This window comes from Mustelus asterias, chromosome 19 (genome assembly GCF_964213995.1).
Source record: "Mustelus asterias chromosome 19, sMusAst1.hap1.1, whole genome shotgun sequence".
In the NCBI taxonomy this organism is placed as follows: Eukaryota; Metazoa; Chordata; class Chondrichthyes; order Carcharhiniformes; family Triakidae; genus Mustelus; species Mustelus asterias.
The window spans coordinates 46,897,971-46,919,299 of NC_135819.1; the positions used below are offsets into that span (position 1 = coordinate 46,897,971).

The 21,329-nt window shown below is 39.0% G+C and overlaps 1 protein-coding gene across 1 annotated transcript in view; it reads right to left on the bottom strand.

The window, feature by feature from the left end:
- cog5 (component of oligomeric golgi complex 5) overlaps positions 1 to 21,329 on the bottom strand; it is a 99,914-nt gene that overhangs the window by 23,128 nt on the left and 55,457 nt on the right. The window contains exons 8-14 of the mRNA XM_078235486.1: positions 16,085 to 16,250; positions 15,767 to 15,876; positions 12,215 to 12,292; positions 10,371 to 10,452; positions 4,025 to 4,229; positions 2,521 to 2,682; positions 1,013 to 1,112 (exon numbers count right to left, since the gene is read on the bottom strand). Of these exons, the coding sequence (XP_078091612.1) occupies positions 1,013 to 1,112; positions 2,521 to 2,682; positions 4,025 to 4,229; positions 10,371 to 10,452; positions 12,215 to 12,292; positions 15,767 to 15,876; positions 16,085 to 16,250 (903 nt within the window). The remainder of the gene's footprint in view (positions 1 to 1,012; positions 1,113 to 2,520; positions 2,683 to 4,024; positions 4,230 to 10,370; positions 10,453 to 12,214; positions 12,293 to 15,766; positions 15,877 to 16,084; positions 16,251 to 21,329) is intronic.

Consider the following 21,329-nt stretch of genomic DNA (forward strand, 5'->3'; position numbering starts at 1 on the left):
AAAATATAATTTAGGACTATGACTGCCAAATTTGCAGTACAACCTGCAGTCTTTTATTAGGTTTATATTTTATCAGAAATGTCATTCTGTTTATGTTAGAACGTCAACTGGGCTACCATGATATATACATAATTAAATTACATCAGATAAATTCTGAATCTTCTCCTCCATAAGCAAAACACAAGCTAGGTACCTCTACCTACAAGTCCTTGGTCACATCAGGTAAGCATTGTAAACATTAATTCAATCTAAATCATGGGTTACAAAAGGAGATTTCAATATCAAAAATGAAAAATGTAACAAGATTATGATTCGTTTACGAAGAGAACATTGATTCCAAATGCATCTCAATTGCAATGGAATGATTTATAGCAGAATCCAGTCACTGATGAACAAGTTATCTCAGTGTTCTGATGTACTTGCAGCCGAACAAAATAACACATTTTACTGAGCTTACTACTCAATTCAACCTGAAAATGCAATTTTTTTCCAAGCTTAACCCTTTTAAGAGCAACAAATGCATTCTACAGATCTAAATATCAGAGTTTCCCGTGTATAAAAATGTTTCAGCCTAACTATAAACTGACTTCATCTCCAATTACACTTAAAACACATTCATTTAGAAGAATCAGACATCAAAGGAAAAAAAACAGTAGTTTATTTAACTTGCAGTTCTTGAGTCATCATTTGAACCAATGCTGCAAACACAAAAATGTTGGTCTGATCTCCTTACTGTTGCTCAATCTATTCTCTTTCATCCAATACTCAACAAAGGCTGCTCCTGATGTAATGAAATTTATCCCAGGAAACCAGATTTCACTATCAAAAATGAAACAATATTCCATGTTGAAACCGATTTAAGTGAAAAAAGTTTGAGGTTTCAAAACTGTACAGATATTAAAGGGTCAAGTTTCATTTACATTTCATTCTAGTTCAGTACAAATCTTCTATCCTTTCTTTTTCCCCCCAACAGATCATTACTAACCTAATAATTGGTGTATACAATACTTACAAGTTGTTCAGATTTTACTCCAAATAGTTGGACAGTTTTAGCAACATTCCTTGCAACAGCCAGACTTAGGTTTGGATCCACAGAAGCCACATTAAATTCACTGAAAGCAGAGAGGTTAATCCATCAAAAGCCACTTTAAATCCATATGAGTTTAAATTACAAATTTTAAATCAAATGATGCATGTATCAGAAGATCTTGTGTGTTGCAATGCAATCATGTTATCTTTGACAAGCTTGATAACATAATCTTCAGGAACTTCCGTCCGATTGAACATACATATTCCTGGAGGCCCCAAGAAGAGTAGAGCCTGAACACCTAAAAATGTAAGATTATCTCCCGCGTCTGTACCGAGTTATGTAAACGCAACTGCAATAAGCACATAACAATTAGTCTCAGTTGGAGTTGGAGGGGGACAGCCTGCCAGTGCATGTGTGTCTGCTACTCATTGGCCCCTGTGAAAGTATAAAAAGATTTAAGGTGAGAACAGGATTGGTCTCAGCTGCAATGCTTCAGCACCCTCCACCCCCCCACCAAGTTGAATAACTTGCATCACCACCATCAGATATAAATAACCACTACTGGGGAGAGAGAACCTGGAGGTCTAATGGCGCCCACGAATCATGAACCAGAAATAGACCAATGCCTCCCAAAGAAAACAGATCAGGAAAGAACAAAAGTGCAAATTTTGGTCTACTGTATTTGCTGACTCTTACTCCTAAAATATATGCTCTATGTTTTTCCATGCTTTGTCTGAATGTCACCCAAAGTGACTTTAAAAAAATTAGAATTCTGGCAAAATGAACTTGATGTTGGGATATTATTAATTTGCCCTTTTAACCTGTACAGATGAAGCTGCTGTGAATGTCTGGCACATGGTGCGTTTCATGTTTCATATTTACAGAGCTTCCTTCTGAAAAAAAAACATCCATTTCCTGTTGCTGCTTCTCACATTCACTTTAACAGACTGACTATAGTAAGAAACAGGAATTTATTCGTAATGAAATAATGTTTCAGATAATTGTAAATTCAATTTCAGTGGCTTTAGAATCACTGAAAAATAAACTCATTATGTTCCATTCTTTCTGGGCACTTGGCCAACGAGCTCTGATCTATTTTTAATGATATATTTCCAAAAGGAAATGGCTTCAAGAAACAAATGGTTCGTAAGCATCAATCATAGAATCCATTGAAAATGGGGAAATGTTCATATAATTAGCAAATTCTATCAAACTTTGCTGTACAGAACATATCCAATCTGTTGTTGTAATGGATAGCACGTTAATCATTTTACCCTTTCAGTATTTTCTTGCTAATCACTCAAAACTGATTGCTGAAAGGATTTCAATTGAATTTTCTAATAACTGTCCTCAAGTAAAACAACAGCAGCTTGCGTTTATAAAGTGACTTTAATGGAATAACATGCCTTAAAGCATTTTACAAGTGTTATCAAACAAATATAACAACAGTTCATTAGCTGGTGTACATTTTTCTTTTTCGCAAATCCTACCTTGCAATTGTTTTAATGATGCTATCAAGCTCATCGTTTGAAGGTGGATTACGTCCTCCAGGAGGAAAGACAAGGTTGACGGGATCGAACAGCCGTGATAATGATTTTGAGAGATAAGCAGATTCATAGAGATGGACAGAATCTTTCAAGGCCTTCTCAGGGCTGAGGAAATTCGAATTTGTTAGAATTATCATTAATAAAAGAAATTAAGGCAATTTATATTCTTTGAATATGTTAACCGTTACTTGTCCTACATGGACTGACACTTGTTACGCGTTTAATTTTTTTGCAGCAACTATAATCTTATGCTAATTTCAATGAAGTTTGCCTCAAACTCTCATCAACTTAAGCATTGCATGCCTAAACTTGCAATAATCATCATTAATTACATTATTAAAACATTAGAATGAACATAGAATGTATTTAATCGTTCATCATTAAAAATCTAAATTTCAGCAGCAAACGCAACAATAATCTTTATTAAGACTCAAGTGATTCATAAGAATATCTGTCCACATATCAACACTTCTTTCAATTCAGCATATTAAAAAATATCAGGACACAAATGCTGGCTCCTTGCCCAGCTTAATCTGAAACAGTTAAGAAATCTTACTATATCTTTATGTATGCACATGTTAGGCTGGATTTTATCAGCCATCTAGGGACGAGCAGGGAAGTGGAGGGTGGGGCCCATAAACAGGTGAGGAAGGGTATTTTATCAGTGATGGAAAAGGAAGAGACAGCCCTCCTGTCCAGCAGCCAATTGTGTGATTTAACTGGTCAATTAAAGGCCTGCTCCAACGCTGCTGGCATTTTACCAACTGCAGATGAGCCATCCACTTTGTGTAGTGGCTATCTTGTGAATCCTGGTAGATTTCCTGTAGGGGTTCAAGGGGGAAATACATGATCAATAGGGAGCAATGGCTGCGCCCATGACAACAACCTCCGACCTTTACCAAACCCTCTTACCAGGATCTGCCTGACTGGCCCTGTTGATCCCCAAACCCATGTCCATCGCTGTACCCTATTCATAGGGAGCAGTCCCATAGGTAATCACTACTCCAGGTGGTGCTGCTGAGGAGTTGCTGGCAATTGTTGGGTGGGCTCCTGTCATTTAATGCGATGGGAGACCCAACATTAGTCTAAATGCAGCCAGGGTGGGGCTTAAATGGGCAAGGCAGGGTTGCTGTGCTTTCTGACCTGCTGTCAGGGGTCCCACCATCCTGAGAAAATTCAGCCCTTTCTGGGTATTTATAACAACTGTTTGCATTTTTTAACAAAGTAAAACATCCTAAGGGGCTTTTTTAGGAGTGTTATCAAGCAGAAGTAGACACTGTGTTAAATAACTGGATGTTAAGAAAGGGAAGGGAATTGCAGACCTTAGGGCACAGGCAGTTGAATGCTTGGCTACCAATGGTGGAGCAATATAAACTATGATCATGTAGGAGGCCAGGATTGAAGCAGCATCATGTGTCATACAGATTTGATAAAAAATAAAACTTACTCATAATCTTGTTTCTTCAACATAAATAGATCCTGAGGATCTTCCTCTCCTGGTGGTAGTTCTGGTGGCGTGTCTGAATTTCCACTCGTAGTTATATTGCTCTGTATACTTTGGCTGTACTGTTGCAAACGTTTCCATAGATCATTATATAATCGCAACAACTTTGGATATTCTCCTTCAAAAGCTTGCTTTAGAAAAGTGGATGCTGAAAAAGAGAATTTTAAAACTACTCAATACTATCACCTTTATTTAACCTCCCAAGGTATGGTCTACCCCATCTTGCTGTCATTTCCTTCCTGTTGCTAATAACTTTCATTCTGAGATTGTCTTTCAAGTTGAGAGGTGGGCCATGGTCAGCGCAGCACCTTTTCTGAATCTGAACAAGAGTCAAGTTTTGGATTTAAAAGTTTTTCCATGAACTAATTAATGCAATTGTCTGGGGAATCCAAACAATTTTCTCCCATTAGCAAATAATTTCCTCCAATTGTAATTCAAATACTAGAGTTTCTAAATCATAGTGTTATCAAGCTGACAACATTCAGAGATCCCATTCTGTTTGCTGCTCCTTGGTGTTTTTATGCTTTCTGCATGCTTTGTGGAAACTCAGTCAGGTCCATGCATCTTAGATATGCTTCGTCCAAGTTTTTAAGCCAACTACTATTTATAACATTTCATCAATTCCTACGGTGAACAGAACAAAATTGTTGAATAAATCCAGTTACTCCACTTGCCTGCAAAGAAAGTGCAGTTTGTTTGAAATTGCTGCTTTCATGAGTGTCACCATTATAAGCAGCATTTAAAATGACTGTTGATGGTTTGCAATCACAGTATTCAACATGTGGTATAGATGCAGTGTCTTGTTTGAGAAAACTCCAGCTGGACGTGGTATCGGTCAACATTGTGTACTTTGAAATGTCTTTTTAAATTAAAGTCCCTCACCACACTATTCCTGAAAATGAAACTTTGACTTTAAATATGTTCATGTTTATGTTTTCATTTTTAGTGTCTTTGCTTAATTTTATAAAATGAAAAGTAAAGTTTAAAGTTTATTTATTAGTCACAAGTAGGCTTACATTGACACTGCAATGAAGTTACTGTGAAAATCCCCTCGTCGTCACACTCTGGCGCCTGTTCGGGTACACTGAGGGAGAATTTAGCGTGGCCAATGCACCGAACCACGTCTTTTGGATTGTGGGAGGAAATCGGAGCACCCGGAGGAAACCCACGCAGACAGGGGGAGAACATGCAGACTCTGCACAGACAAGCCGGAAAGAACCCGGGTCCCTGGCGCCATAAAGTAGTAGTGCTAACCACTGTGCCACCATGCCACCCTGCAATGAACTGCAATTACCTAATTTAATTAAGGTACAATATTAAACAATAGCAAAAGATGGTGATTGTATGGAGGAGTGCATTTGATTGAACATATCTATGTACAAAGGGCTTGTTTGCCACTTTTAAGAATTTACATTATGTTATGCACAACTTCAATTTGATCTACATAAAAACAGAAAATGTAAATGAGGAAAAGTAATTGGTCCATAAAGATGTTTTCACTCCAGAGACCAATCTAGATATAGTCTGTTTTGGACTTTTCCCACTAATTTTAATTTCTTAAAATAGGTGAATAATCAGAAAAAGAACACTCAAGTACATGAAGTACTGTGAAATTTCTATCCCATTTCAAAATCAGAGTATCATTACAACCAACTTTATTCAATCCTCTCAGTTGGATCTCAATAAGTGGCATTTTATTTATCGTATAGTGTAGATGCCAGTAAAGTTGGAGAATAAAAGAACAAAGCAATCAGAAAATAATAAAAGACTGAAACAAGAGTGTGCCACCCTGTATTTCGGTATTTGTTCCTTAAACTTCAAACCTCATTCTTCACCAGATCATTTTTAAAAAAACATTAAGTAATATCGAATCAATTGCTTTTGATGACTGCCCAGTTCACATATCTACTATTTCTTATGCTCATGTATGTACAGGCAGAAGTGGCTGGCTTTTGGAGGACAGGCAGGGAGAAAAAAAAGAGGGAAGTAACATCTTGAAATGCACTGACGTGTACAGGGCAGCCCCTAATTGATCACTTCTTGCACCCTTTCACTCTGGCCTGCCTGTTGCTGCCCAGCGTTTCGTGGCAGTGGAGGCAGATTGAGGTCTTTAATTGCCACTCAATGGGCAGTTAATTGGGCTTGAATAGACCTAAAAGCGGGCAGCTTAGTGGGCACCTTACCCAATTCCCATTAATGGGAAACAGGTAAGGGATGGAATGGAAGGAGGTGGGCTGGGCAGTAGACATATTTTACATGCCCCCCATCTCCCCCGTGCCTCCACACCCTGCTGAAAACAAGTCTGGTAGGGGGCCATAAAATGCAGCCCATAGCAGCTGTTTTGCACAAACAGCAACAACACAGCCGCCCTGCCTCTCTAGGCTGTCCAATCCCTCACTGCTCTAAAGGCCTGAGACTTACGCAAGTCCAGACACCATCAATGATCTCCATGGGCCCCCTTGCAGTCCCAGCATTTCTACTTTCCTCTGGTGCTGCTGGGACTGGAATTTCTGCTGGCCAATCAGATTGGCCGTGGTTCTGGAAGGTGGGACCTCCTCTCTATTGAGGGACAGAAGTCCAACTCTTAGGCTAATTAGTATGTTATCACTGTGGGGAAGGCTTTTAAAAAAAAAAAAGTTGGTCTGTTTTCCTTCCAGGTTGGCGAGCAATCTGCCCCCAACCCATACCCATGGGAAATCCACCTCGAGTTTGATTATGTAAGAAAAGTTACTTATTGGATGTGAACAACTAAGACTACTGACAACTGCATTAAAGTGCTATGTAAATGCATGCATATTCATTCCTCTTTCATTAAAATTCATCGTGATTTAGTTTGGCCGGATTTCTTAATGTCATTTCTAGGGTGAGCAATTCAACTACTGCTGTGAACTACATGAGTAATGAAGCATTTGGGGTTATAAAAAGTGTCATATAAATAAATGCAAATTATTTCTTTTTTTTTACAAATGACTTTCTTCTAATCCTTTGGTCACATAGCTTGCTGCCCCAAGCAAATATCTTTCTCTACATCATTCATAATGGGCCCAAACTTCTGCAGAGTAGCAATTTGAGTCAATTGCCATTTCTCTCCTAGTTACTTATGCCCTTCCGACTTGGGCTGGGCATAAACTGTGTTTGGCAGTGTGCTACTGAAACCTTCAGTCGAGGGTTGGACAGTCAGATGCAAGGAAGCCACACAGCCCATTTTCTGCTGCACTAGCTGCCGAGAAGCAAGAAAGTTTAAAGGTCCAGCCACTTTCAGAAGCCATGGAGAAGTTAAGGTTGTTTGGTAGCTAAGTGGAATTGGGTGGTTCAGTTGGGGTGGTGGGGCAGGATTGAGTGGTCAGTGGGGAGGTGGGGGTCAGTTGATCAGTGGGGGCAGGGGAGGGAGGTGGCAGTCAGCATTATAGTTATCCAGGAATTAGAAGTGGTTTTAATTCTCCTTCCTTTTCCTGGGTTATTACTGCTGTTAAAATAAAGTCAAAATCAACAATATATGATTTAAATGATATTTTCAGAAGGCTCTGATTGCAAGGCAATCGCCCAACGGATGTTTGATCTTTCCAGGCGATTGCTGAGCAATCTCTACTGGGGGATGTGCGAGGTGTAAGTGTGGGGTTAGTGCGTCCCCTGGCGCATCTTTGGGGGGACCCTCAGTTACAACACCCAGTAGCTCGGAAGTTATGAGGCAAAATAAACAGCAAGGACAAAATATGGACCTCTTCAGAAGTCTTAATGGTTATTTCCCTGAAGTAGAGCCTTCTTCATTTATCCCCTAACTCTGAATATATTGAAGCAAACTCAATAGTTCTATTGATCTATGTTTATGAAAGTGGCCATGGTGATCTGTAAACCTCTGAAAATTCCTTTCATTTGCATCACTTAAAATGGAATGGAATGGCGGCACAGTGGTTGGCACTGCTGCCTTACAGCACCAGGGACCTGGGTTTGGTTCTGGCCTTGGATGATTACCTGTGTGGAGTTTGCATGTTTTCCCTGTGTCTGCGTGGGTTTCCTCCAGGTGCTCCGGTTTCCCCTCACGGTCCAAAGATGTGCAGGTTAGGTGGATTGGCCATGCTAAATTGCCCCATAGTGTTCCAAAATGTGTAGATTAAGTGGATTAGGCATGGTATATGCACAGGGTTACTGGATCGGGAGGTGGGCCTGGGCAAGAGGGTCTTTCGGAGAGTCAGTGCAGACCCATTGTAGGGATTCTATGGTTCTGTGGTATGGATTTTATGGGTTGACTATCATCAGAGTGACACAGGTTGCATTTGAGCAATTTTGGCTATTCTTGAGATTTGAACCTTTGCATTCAAATCATTACCTTCCACTTATTCAGTAAACCTCTACTGCTTCCAACATGAGCATCTTTTTTCTTTCAATTAACTTTATTGAAGAAAAAAGGGATACCATAAATTTACTTTTCTGCCACTCTCAATTAAAACATTTTGTCGAACTAAATTATTATGTTATAATGTACAGCGTACAAAAAGGGAAAGTAATCTTTCTCTGATGCATTGCAGTATAAAAAGCCAGGCAATCTGAAGGCTGTAATGAAGTCTTACAATTGTATAACTATTTAAATATTTTATTCCACATTATTTTTAACTCTTACAATTATCGTTTGGGGAATTTGTCATTGGATTATCATTTCCAAGAGTGAGCCATTTTCCCAGTCAATTCCGAGGCTACCCTGGAGCCAGAAGTGCAAGGTTTTGAGAACATCCATCACAAAATTCACAAAAATCCTGAATGCTGGTGTCAACATGAATCAAAGTTAAAAACCTAGCTGATAAGCACACAACACTACAAAGGACACAAACTGTCAGAGGGATCTGAATGTGAATGAGTGATGCATTTTATTATGGCCAGGTGCAAAGTAATACATGGTGAAAACATGAAGCAGTCAGTAAGAGGACAGAATGAATGCATCTTTAATGACAAAAATGGAAATGTAAAAAATTTGGGTATGAGTCACCATTGACTAGAAACAGTTATTGTGAAGCAATTTTTAACAAGCATAATCAAGTCCTGAAAAGGTTTTAAAGCTTATTTGACCTTAAACTAAGTGAGTCACTAATCGATTAGACAAACTTGTGAATACACATCATCATAATTAATTCTGTGCAATGAGCTAAAGTTGATTTTGGAACTTTGTGCTCTAACTTATGATGAGGTTCACAGAGCTGAATACACTTAAATTAAATAAGAGGTGAGTTTTTTGTATTTAAACATTGAGGGGAATAGCAAGCATATATAAAAGTAGCCATCAATATCGACTTAGAATGCAGAACCAAAGGATCCAGTACAAGGTTACCAAGCCTCGAGCTAGACTAAATATTAGAATTTCTCTATCCCATAAAATGCTGTATACATGGAACAAATGCCTAGTAAAAGAAGTTAATGCTGTGTGGATTAACTTCTCTTAAAAATAGCTTTCTGAGTAGGAGTGGGATCAAAAGACCCAAGAGAATACATAGGAATAGTTATCAGCACAGGTAAAAATATCCCACATCAGTTAAGTTACAGCTTAATGAATCAATAGTGGAGGCTGAAAGAAAGATAGTTGGTGTTCTTCAATTAAATCTGTCATTGTGAAGACATGTAGAATCTTTCCTACAGGAAATTGAGTTAAGTTTACAATGAGGCCAACTGCAAATATTTTTTGCAGGACGTTGCTTAACAAAAGTATTTGGTCTTTTCCTTGTTTTATGCTTTCTATTGTATTCATGAAGATAAACTCTTTTTAAATTCTGTGTTTCAAAATGGTGGAAGAAAATCAGTACCCATTTAATAGACATGAGATACCCTCATGTTTAACACCAATATCAAAAGGATTTTTTCTTGTCTGAAATTGAAAAATACTAAATTTGTATAACAATATTAAAACATTGATTAAAGAATTCAGTTTATTTCATTCCTTATAATTTCCAAAGGAACGGTGGCACAGTGGTTGGCACTACTGCCTCACAGTGCCAGGGACCCGGCTTCAATTCCGGCCTCGGGTCACTGTCTGTGTGGAGTTTGCACATTCTCCCCGTGTCTGCGCGGGTTTCCTCCGGGTGCTCCGGTTTCCTCCTACAGTCCAAAGATGTGCGGGTTAGGTTGATTGGCCATGCTAAATTGACCCGAGTGTCAGGGGGATTAGCAGGGTAAATATGTAGGGTTACGGGAATAGGGCCTGGGTGGGATTGTGGTCAGTGCAGACTCGATGGGCAGAATGGGCCTCATTCTGCACTGTAGGGATTCTATGGTCTATAATATATGAATTAATATAAATACTTACAATTTGTAGCTTGTTGGAATTTCACAGACAAGATTTCTGTAACAGAGTTCCAAAAAGCATATAAAATGTCTGCTTGACTGTCCTAAGAGAAAAAATATAAATATTAGTTTCGATGTGCATTACCTGTGACTTCTTAATAAAAATAAATTGAGTATTCACTGAATATTACAATCCCAAATTTCTACTGCCTTGAAAAATAGCTGACTCAAATTTGTCATGTTTTGACATTTTCCTTCATCTCTCATTTTTCCTATGCATGTTGGCCCAGATATTGGGGTAAGTATAACAGTGATATTATCAGCACTCACCATTATTCAAGTGTAAATTGGACAGAAACCTACAGTTTAGACATACAGAATTAAACAGAAAAAACGAGAAGTTTCTATTCAGTGTTCTACTCCCCCACGCTTCACTACACCATTAACCATTATCTCAGCAAGAGATTCGCCGGTCAAACACATGAAAACTATGAAGTTGCAGTAGTTATGTGTTGGATACCCAATAAGCACATCACAGTTTGGACTTATCCATTCAAGTGTAAAATAATTTTTAATAAAGTGGTCAAGTCTAAATTCGAACCAAACATACCTGGCGTGGCACTGAAAATTTTACAAATGCAATAAGTCAATCCTTCAGATTGTAAGTATTGTATTGAAGATTTTTTAAGATTAAAATATTTCTCTTTGCCTTTTATCTCACTCACAATTCCATTTTTCATTCTTTCTCTAGTTTGCTTGCTGTATATGATTTAAATTGAATTAAATGTTCCAATTTACAAATATTTAAAGGAGACAGAGCCTGATAAATATTCTTCAACCCAATTAATTGAAGAGGCTGGCTGTTGCTTGCCCTGTTCACTATAATAGATGAATTCCATTAAATTATTTTTGAGGGAGTTGGCATTATAAGGGTTAAATGATTCCATGCTTTTCTCTAGTAACATTTCTGCAAAGATGCACTGTATTGGTCTGCTGACTTAATCACTTTGTCATTTTTTGTCAAAGATGATGCTGACTGAAGCTTACATAGGAGGGGACACCGCCCTTAAAATCAGAAGCATTTATATTGTGTGTGACATATTTACTTAGTCAGCAATATCAGAAATGTTCAAATCAATCATCTATTATTTCCAAGGCAGAGGCATAATCAGACTGCTCTACTTTTAAAAAAAATCTTAGCTATACCATAATTATGTCAACACAATTGCCATGATTTTTTTCTATTTTCTAAAGATAATCTTTCAAGGAAGTAAAATCTGGCATTGCTATTTTTAATCTTAAGAAAGTAAAACTGTTAATTTAGCTGCTTGTATTACCGAGTAGTAATATTGATATTTTTAGGATCATATGCTGTCAACTAATTTCAAAACCGAGTATCTCTACATTACTCCCAATATTTAAGTCTCTTTTCCTTCAAAACTTTGGTGATACTCTTGTGGAAAAAAAATCCTGACCATCGAAACATTCTGCTTGCTGATTCAGAGCAAAAGAATTGTGAATTCTACAGCCCATTCTCTACAATTTAGGCCAAGGTGACTGGAGTTATCTGGCTTCTAGGCATTTGGATGTTGAAAGTATGAGGATAATCTGACAAAATAATTTCACTTTTTCTTAATCTTATGTTTCTAAGAATCTAGTATAATCAAGGTTTACAAATATAACTGTTGAAAAACCAATGATGCAAGAAAATAAATCCATAATAGCTTCTGTTGCCTGAAGTAATTTGTGAACATGATATACTCTACTAGTTTGTGAGATCTCAAGTCTACGCTGTACGAAATTATCTCTTCCCTATCTTTGGTTCATCCTCCCTATAGCAGATCTTAACCCCAAAACTAACATTACCTTAGTTATTTCATCAATAAAGCAGACATGTGTCACGGGGTCTCTTTTCTTTGTTAAGACCTTTTGCAAATGCTGTACCTAAGGAAAATAAATCAATTTAACGTTAAAAATTAAAGTATTGGTCATCAACAATATTAGATGACCAACTCTTCTTCATTTTTAAAAATAGGTCCAACATCGGAGCTGCTGTCACCATACAAGGAATAAATTACACTTCCTGAAAAACCCTGTGGTATAAATTGTCAGGTAGTCCATGATATATTCTGGAAAATGTCATAAATATTTTCTTGAAAGAGGTTATATTGAATCATTGGGCGGAATTTTACCGACACATCCACCCAAGGTTCTTATGATCCCGTCCGAGACCAACGGAGAATGCCGTTCTCCGAGCCTCGCCCGCCCCCGGAATCGGGGCAGGTGTGCCAGTAAAATTCCAGCCTATGAATTACATCAAGGGGAGTGAAACTATAAACAAAAAGCACCATCAAGCCACAACACTTCAGAAAACAAAATGAACAAAGTCCAGAAGAGCATATTACATGTGGTGGAACTACTTTCAAACATTGAAAGACAATACTAAGTTAGATGACTTGTTTCCTTTTTGATTCAAACTACACAAATAAAAGATGCTTTGTGAGATTCCGAGGATCCACATCTGCAAGTCAACTTAGACTCCAAATGCCTATTGTCCTGGGGTGGCAAATCATGATAATGTACTAGTAATATCGATGACAGTAGTAGGGAAAATCTTAGAATCTATTGTAAATTGTGAGATAATTGGGTAGTTGAAAATGATAATATAATTGGACAGAATCAACAGGCATTAATGAAAGGGAAATCATGTTTGACAAACCTGTTAGGTTTTTTGAGAATGTTACTTGTAGCATATAGAGGAGAACCAGTGGACGTGGTGTATTTGAATTTTCAGAAGACTTTTGATAAGGTTAGTAAACAAGATTAGAACACATGGGATTGGAGTAATATCCTGGTACGGATTGAAAATTGGTTAGCAAGAAGAGAATAGGAATAAACAGGTCATTTTCAGGATAGCAGACTGTTACCAGTGAGATACCTCAAGGATCAGTGTTGAGCCACAGCTCAATTTAAATGAATGATCTGGATGTGGGGCCCAATTATATTTCCAAATTTGCTTATGGCATAAAACTAGGTGGAACTGCAAGTTGCGAGGAAAATGCAAGGAGGCTCAAAGGGATTTGAACAGGCTAAATGTGTGGGCAAGAACATGGCAGATGGAATATAATGTGAATAGGTCTGAAGTTACCCACTTTGGTAGGAAAAACAGAAAGGTAGGGTATTTCTTAAATTGAGAGAGGTTGGCAAGTGCTTATGTCCAAAAGGACCTGGGTTCTTTTTCATGAATTACTAAAAGCTAGAATACAGATGCAGCAAACAATTAGGACGGCAAATGGCCTTTGTCACGGACTGCGTAGATGTTAACTGCGAGTATGTCGCAAATTAAAACACCGGTTCCTGGTGGTGTATAGTTTTGTTTTTGGAACAGTGTGAGGAGTCACGTGAAACCCCTAGTGAGAATAACCAGCCCAGTCATTGTGTAACATTACTAAAGACCATTTAATAAATTAAAGACAAATACACATGAATAGGACTATGATACTAAGACAATTAAATATATGAATTACTAACCACGCATAGTTTATATAGAAATGACCTGTTCCAAAGTATATATCTGCGATTCCTAAATTCCTTCAGACTTTCCCATTCCCAAACAACATCCAAATTAAATCGATCTATACGTCAAATCCATCCTATAGTTACCATACAATACAAGGTGGCTAATCAAATCTGGGCAACATATTTTCCTGGTCCAGTGAAGATATTTAAACTGCCTTTGCAAAGGTTTCTGCAGCACTTTGGCACTAAGACTTCTTAGGTATTAAAATGTTCTCTCAGCTGTGAGATATTAAACTGGCCTGTCGGCTCTTAGATGTTACAATGTCTCTCAGGCTCTTAGCTGTTTCAATGCCGTCTTGGCTGCCAGTTGTCAAACTGGCCTGCCTGCTTTTGCAAGTGCTGGCAATTAAACTCTGGTTCTCCTGCAATTTTTCTTTTTGTATCTGGGCTGACTGCATCTGTCACCTTCTGTGACTCTCGGAATTAGCATCTGTATACCTCCACTGAGCCTTCAGTCATATAGGTAAGCTGTTTCCTAATGACAGGACTACTTACACCCGATTCTGTCTGAATGCCTGGTAATGTCATTACTGGGAAAGGTCTCATCTCATCATCCCCTTTGCATGCTAGTGACTGCTGTCGCTAGGCAGGTTTTTAACCTGTTGCTTGAGAGAGCATATCCTATCATTCCTTGTTAAATTGTTGTTCCTGTCATTACTAGGCAGATCCATGACACCTTCATCGCAAGGGGATTTCAGTACAGCAGTAAAGATGCCTTGCTGCAATTGTATAGAGCCTTGGTAAGATGGCACCTGGAGAATTGTGTAAAGTTTTAGTCTCCTTATCTAAGCAAAGATATACTTGTCATAGAGGGAGTTCAACAGGAGTTCACCAGACTAATCCCTGGGATGTTGTGGTTGTGTTAAAGGAGAAGATTTGGGGCCTGTAATCTCTGGAGTTTTGAAGAATCAGAGGTGACTTCATTGAAACTTACAAAATTCTACAGCCAATGATAGAGTAGATGTGGATAGGATGTTCCCCCTCGCACATTTCCACTCCATCTGACGAAGGAGCAGCGCTCCGAAAGCTTATGGTATTTGCTACCAAATAAACCTGTTGGACTTTAACCTGGTGTTGTGAGACTTCTTACTGTGTTCACCCCAGTCCAACGCCGGCATCTCCACATGGAGAGTCTAGAACCAGGGGACACAGCATCAGAATAAGAGACAGACTACTTAAGACTGCAATGAGGAGTGTTTTATTCACTGAAGGTGGTGAATCTTTGCAACTCTCTTTCCCAGAAGGCAGTGGAAGATCAATCATGTTCAAGATAAAAATCAATAGATTTCTGGATACTAATGACATGAAGGGGATAGTGGGAAAAATGGTGTAAGTCAATGATCAGCCATGATCTATTTGAATGGCAGAGCAGGTTCGATGGGCTTCCTCCTGCTCCTCTATTCCCAAGAACATAAAAGGAACCTTTCACATATTGGTCTTAATTAATTAGAGTTCAAATAAAACTATAGTGTTTTTTTTCTTGGTGGATCCTGCCCAATCAGGAACCAACAATATCCAATATAACCATCCTTGTTTAGAAGTGGAATTATCAAATCTTCTTCCCAAAAAGTTTCAAGATTGACGAAAACACTTCAGTTTTTCTGCCAGTTACAGGAGAAAACTGTGTAGGTATGCACCCAATCAAAGCCTTATATGCACATAAGATATTGCAACCCTCCCCACAAATTTCTTGATAAAACATCCGATGCAATTTGAGCCAAAGAAGGTGCCTATTCCTATTCACATGTGGAAGTTCAACAAATGAGGAGGAATTAATTGTTAATTGATGCTGCATAATTTCCAATTACATTTAACAATTAAAAGTCATCAGAATCTTACTTGTCCACATGCAGCACAAATTTGATCCATCAGTTTCTCCATATTCGTCCAAAGAGCAGCACGGAATGCTGGTGTGTTGCCTGGGGTGGGCATTGTGGCTCTTCCAGGTCCTGTAAATTTTGAAAAGCAAGAACAATTATGCAAAAGTACAAGGGCTGAGGGGACAAGAAAATTAATGTGATTTAGAATTAAAAACACTGCCTCTCATTTAAATTATGTTAACATTCAAATAGTGTATTTGCTATTATCAAACATTATGATCTTGTTAATTGCATTCCTATTGCCATGATATAACTTTAGTATAAAAGTCAAACTTGCCTCTTGTGGTGGCTTGAATAGGTTGAGTTAGCAGTTTTATATCCAAGGCACTGCTGATATTATCTTCAAGAGATACCTGATACCCATCAACTACATTTTTAATCGTCTCCTTTAAGGTTCCAAGGTTGTAGAAAACTTGAAGTGCTGTTCCAACCTGTGTCGGATTCTTATTTTAAAGAGATAAAAACATATATTGTTATTCATAATTAAGATTAAGTTGCGAGCTCTGTTCCTATTTACCACATTAAACAAAAGACGATATAATTTAGATTGACATTCTAACAATAAGTTCTGACTCCTGAAATATTCTCGCACCATTGGTTTAAAGATTGATCATGATCTAGAAGTATTCTCTTTATCCTTCATAGTGATCTGCCTATGACATTAGTCTATACTACTCACATCATACCCCAACTCCAAACATGGCCAGATAATAAACAGGAAAGAGGGAATACCCAAGAAGCTTTGGATCAGATATTGATCTTCAATCAATGAGTAAGGAGCAACCAACAGAAGATAATCCAGTCTATTTCCTTATTCATTCAACCACCAAACAAAAAATGATCATGTTACAAGACTCCAAGTAGGTTTCTCAGATCCTAAACTTTCACGCAAGTTTAGATATTGAGACAGTTGAGTTAGATCATACTGAATGGAGAAGGTAAACTGCATTTGAAACATCTTTTCAAAGGCTCTCCATCACCCCAGAGGCACAAGGGAGCAGATGGTCCACTCCTGCTTCTATTTCTTCTGTTCTTATGCCATTCACAATCTTAAAGCATGCATGCTTCTCAGCTGAGACATCAGGGCAGCAATAATTCATTTGAAATAGGAATAGCTAGATGAAAACTAAGTCAAGGTTGATCCAGTTTGCCATCTATTAGCAGTGGTTAGCACTGCTGCTTCACAGGGCCAGGAACCCAGGTTCGATTCCCGGCTTGGGTCACTGTTTGTGTGGAGTTTGCATGTTCTCCCCATGTCTGTGTGGGTTTCCTCCAGGTGCTCCGGTTTCCTCCTACATTCTGAAAGACGTGAGGTGCATTGACCCGAACAGGTGCCAGACTGTGGCGACTAGGGGAATTTTACAGTAACTTCATTGCAGTGTTAATGTAAGCCTTACTTGTGATTTATAAATTAACTTTTAACTTTACCAACTTGGTACTCACATGATATAAAACAGGATTTGTTGACTAATTAATTTATATCAATTTGTCTATAACGAAGTCAGTTAAGAGGCAAAGAAAACACCAGGTGGTGGAAAGCTTTGGGGACCAAAAGTCCAAAATCACCCCTTCCTTCCAATTAAGCTAGACTTCGTAAGAAGTCTCACAACACCAGGTTAAAGTCCAACAGGTTTATTTGGTAGCATGAGCTTTCGGAGCACTGCCCCTTCATCAGGTGAGTGGAGGATTGGATTCACAAACAGAGCATATATAGACACAGACTCAATTTACAAGATAATGGTTGGAATGCGAGTCTTTACAGGTAATCAAGTCTTTACAGGTGCAGACAATGCGAGTGGAAAGAGGGTTAAGCACAGGTTAAAGAGGTGTGTATTGTCTCCAGCCGGGACAGTTAGTGAGATTTTGCAAGCCCAGGCAAGTCGTGGGGGTTAAAGATAGTGTGATATGAACCCAAGATCCGGTTGAGGCCGTCCTCATGTGTGCGGAACTTGGCTATCACAGTTTCTGCTTGGCAATTCTGCATTGTCGTGTGTCTTGAAGGCCACCTTGGAGAACGCTTATCCGAAAATCAAAGGTTCATGCACAGGTTCGAACAAGGCCTCTTCACCACACAGGACCTTCAACCGACGCTATACACTAGATACATCGATGACATTTTCTTCCTTTGGACTCACGGCGAACAATCACTGAAACAACTATATGATGACATCAACAAGTTCCATCCCCCATCAGATCTGCCATGGACTACTCTCCAGAATCGGTTGAATCCTTGGACACAAACATCTCCGTCAAGGACGGTCACCTCAGCACTTCACTGTGCTGCAAGCCCACAGATAACCTCACAATGCTCCACTTCTCCAGCTTCCACCCTAAACACATTAAAGAAGCCATCCCCTATGGACAAGCCCTCGATATACACAGGATCTGCTCAGATGAGGAGGATCGCAACAGACACCTACAAATGCTGAAAGACACACCTACAAATGCTGAAAGACACCCTCATAAGAACAGGATATGGCGCTTGACTCATCGACCGACAGTTCCGACACGCCACAGCGAAAAACCACACCAACCTCCTCAGAAGACAAATACAGGACACGGCGGACAGAGTACTCTTCGTTGTCCAGTGCTTCCCCAGAGCGGAGAAGCTACGACGTCTTCTCCAGAACCTTCAACATGTCATCGATGAAGACGTACATCTCGCCAAGGCCATCCCCACACCCCCATTACTTGCCTTCAAACAACCACGCAACCTAGTCCACAGCTAACTACCAGCCTTCAGGAGAACAGTGACCACGATACCACACAACCCTGCCACAGCAACGTCTGCAAGAAGTGCCGGATCATCGACACGGATGCCATAATCTCACGCGAGAACACCATCCACCAGGTACACGGTACGTACTTTTGCTACTTGGCCAACATTGTCTACCTGATTAGCTGCGGGAAAGGATGTCCCGTGGCATGGTACATTGGCGAGAGCTTGCAGACGCTACGACAATGGATGAATTGACACTGCTTGACAATCACCAGGCAGGAGTGTTCCCTTCTTGTCGGGGAACACTTCAGCAGTCAAGGGCATTCAGCCTCTGATCTTCAGGTAAGCGTTCTCCAAGGTGGCCTTCAAGACACACGACAATGCAGAATCGCTGAACAGAAACTGATAGCCAAGTTCCACACACGAGGACGGCCTCAACCGGGATCTTAGGTTCATGTCACACTATCTGTAACCCTCATGACTTGTCTGGGCTTGCAAAATCTCACTAACTATCCTGACTTGAGACAATTCACACCTCTTTAACCTGTACTTGACCCTCTCTCCACTCGCATTGTCTGCACCTGTAAAGACTTGATTACCTGTTAAGACTCGCATTCCAACCATTATCTTGTAAATTGAGTCTGTGTCTATATATGCCCTGTTTGTGAACCCAATCCTCCACTTACCTGATGAAGGGGCAGCACTCCAAAAGCTCGTGCTACCAAATAAACCTGTTGGACTTTAACCTGGTGTTGTGAGACTTCTTGCTGTGCCTACCCCATGCCAACGCCAGCATCTCCACATCAAAGCTAGACTTAACTATGTCATGTCGCAAATCAGTCTTAGACTGTTCTTCAAAAATATCTCAAAGAAATCTAACTAATTTGCATTTGATTTAATCTATAGGGGACTTTAACTGCCTCAAAAATGAATGCGGCAGTGATTGTGTTCAGGGCAGAGAAAGGGAGGAATTTCTAAAGTGCATGAAAATACTTTCTGGAGAAGAGCTATTTTTAGCAAATTAAGGAGGCCTGGTCTGGATAAACTGGAGCCAAAGACTGGCAGACAGAACTGTAATGGTGAAGCCTTAAAAAAAAAGATGGTTCAGATGCAGTTTAGTTACATTCCCACGAGGGAAAACAATCAAAGCAATATGGATGATGAAGGATTTAGACAGTAGAATGAAGCAGCAAAGGGGAGTATATATCATGCGTTAGCTTTAAAGAATAGGAAAAGTAAATTGTACTGTTGCCATGGTTAACACACTATAAAAAATTATTTAGATGTAGAAATGAATATCAAGAAGTTGGTGATGCAAACATGCATCCCAGAAAAAGTCAAAAGGTAATTTACAACCAATTCATTGCTTCTGACTGATATTGTTACTGTTGTTATGTCGACAAATTAATCAATTTTTACACAGCAAGTACTCACATACAACAATCTGACCAGTTAATCTTTTTAGGTATGGTTATTCTGGGATAATTGATGGTCAGGATACTGGGAAAACTGCCTTGCTCTTTGAATAGTGCTATGTTAGATTGTGCGTTGACTTCAGCAGACAAAATGGGGCCTCAGTTTTACATTTCTTAGAAATACCAATTCCAGCAATCCAATATTCTCTCAGTTCTACACTGAAACATCAAACAAATGTATATGTTCAAGTCCTGGAGTAATGCCTAGCCCTACACTCTTCCGAATAAGGCTACCACTGACTTAAGCTATCACAGAAAACTTTCAGAATCTTCAAAAAAGTGGAGAAGGCTTTTATTCAAACCTTATCCTGGATTTTAAAAAGTTTAATGTATTCTCATCCAATTCTTGGTGTTTTAGTCATATTATTCATCCTACTACCAATAACAAAGTATAAAACACTGATCCTTTAATGTTAACTCTCAGTCCAATCACTCTGACAAGTGATAGCAAATAGTTCTGACAGTTAATTGTGAGGCTGTTCCAAATAATTCAAAATAATAGCTATAGTATGTAAAATGGTCTTAAATAAACAAATTTTAAAACTTATCAGTCACAAGTGACAAGTAGAGTCACCAAATTTGTTAATTGTTAATCTAAATGACAATACAGAGCACCATAAAAGTCAGATATAACATTTATGTAAACAATACCGTAGCGTTCTAAACCACTGTTAGCAATTAGCAGACAGGCAGCATCTGGCATTGGAAACAAATGAGACATAACGAGAGATGGAGACATACTGATCACTGAAATTACTCAATATCTGTTGTCTGCACGCTATACCAACATGGACTGTGATGATTTGAGGGTCAACATGATCTTGGCAGCCAAATTAGATACCAATTTATATATATATATATATATATATATAATTGTCTGCTGCTACAAATACAGGTTGAGCTTGAAAGACTCACCTGTCTTGTACTGTGCTCATCAGCAATTTGCTACTTCATTTCTACCCACCTTTCCATCATCAACAGAATATTTTTGCACGTTTGTTTCTTTGCCATTTTGTTTCTCTAAAAGCAGTGAATCATGCTGGGATAAACTTTCCACAGGTACCATCAACTTTTTGATATCAAACTCAAAATGCTCATTCTTCATGTGTCAACCTAGATGCTATAAGCAGCTGGAAGACTTTTCAACTACCTTTCTTCACCAAAGGTAATTAATTCACCATACAGATAGGCAAGAATATCAACTTGGAACTAGCTATGGTAAATTATCCCTCCTCACCCTTTATAATTTGCCTGCATTCTTTGACTCAGTCGACAATGCTCTCCTCCACCAACACTTCACTAGTCATCCAGTTGGGTACCACTGCTTG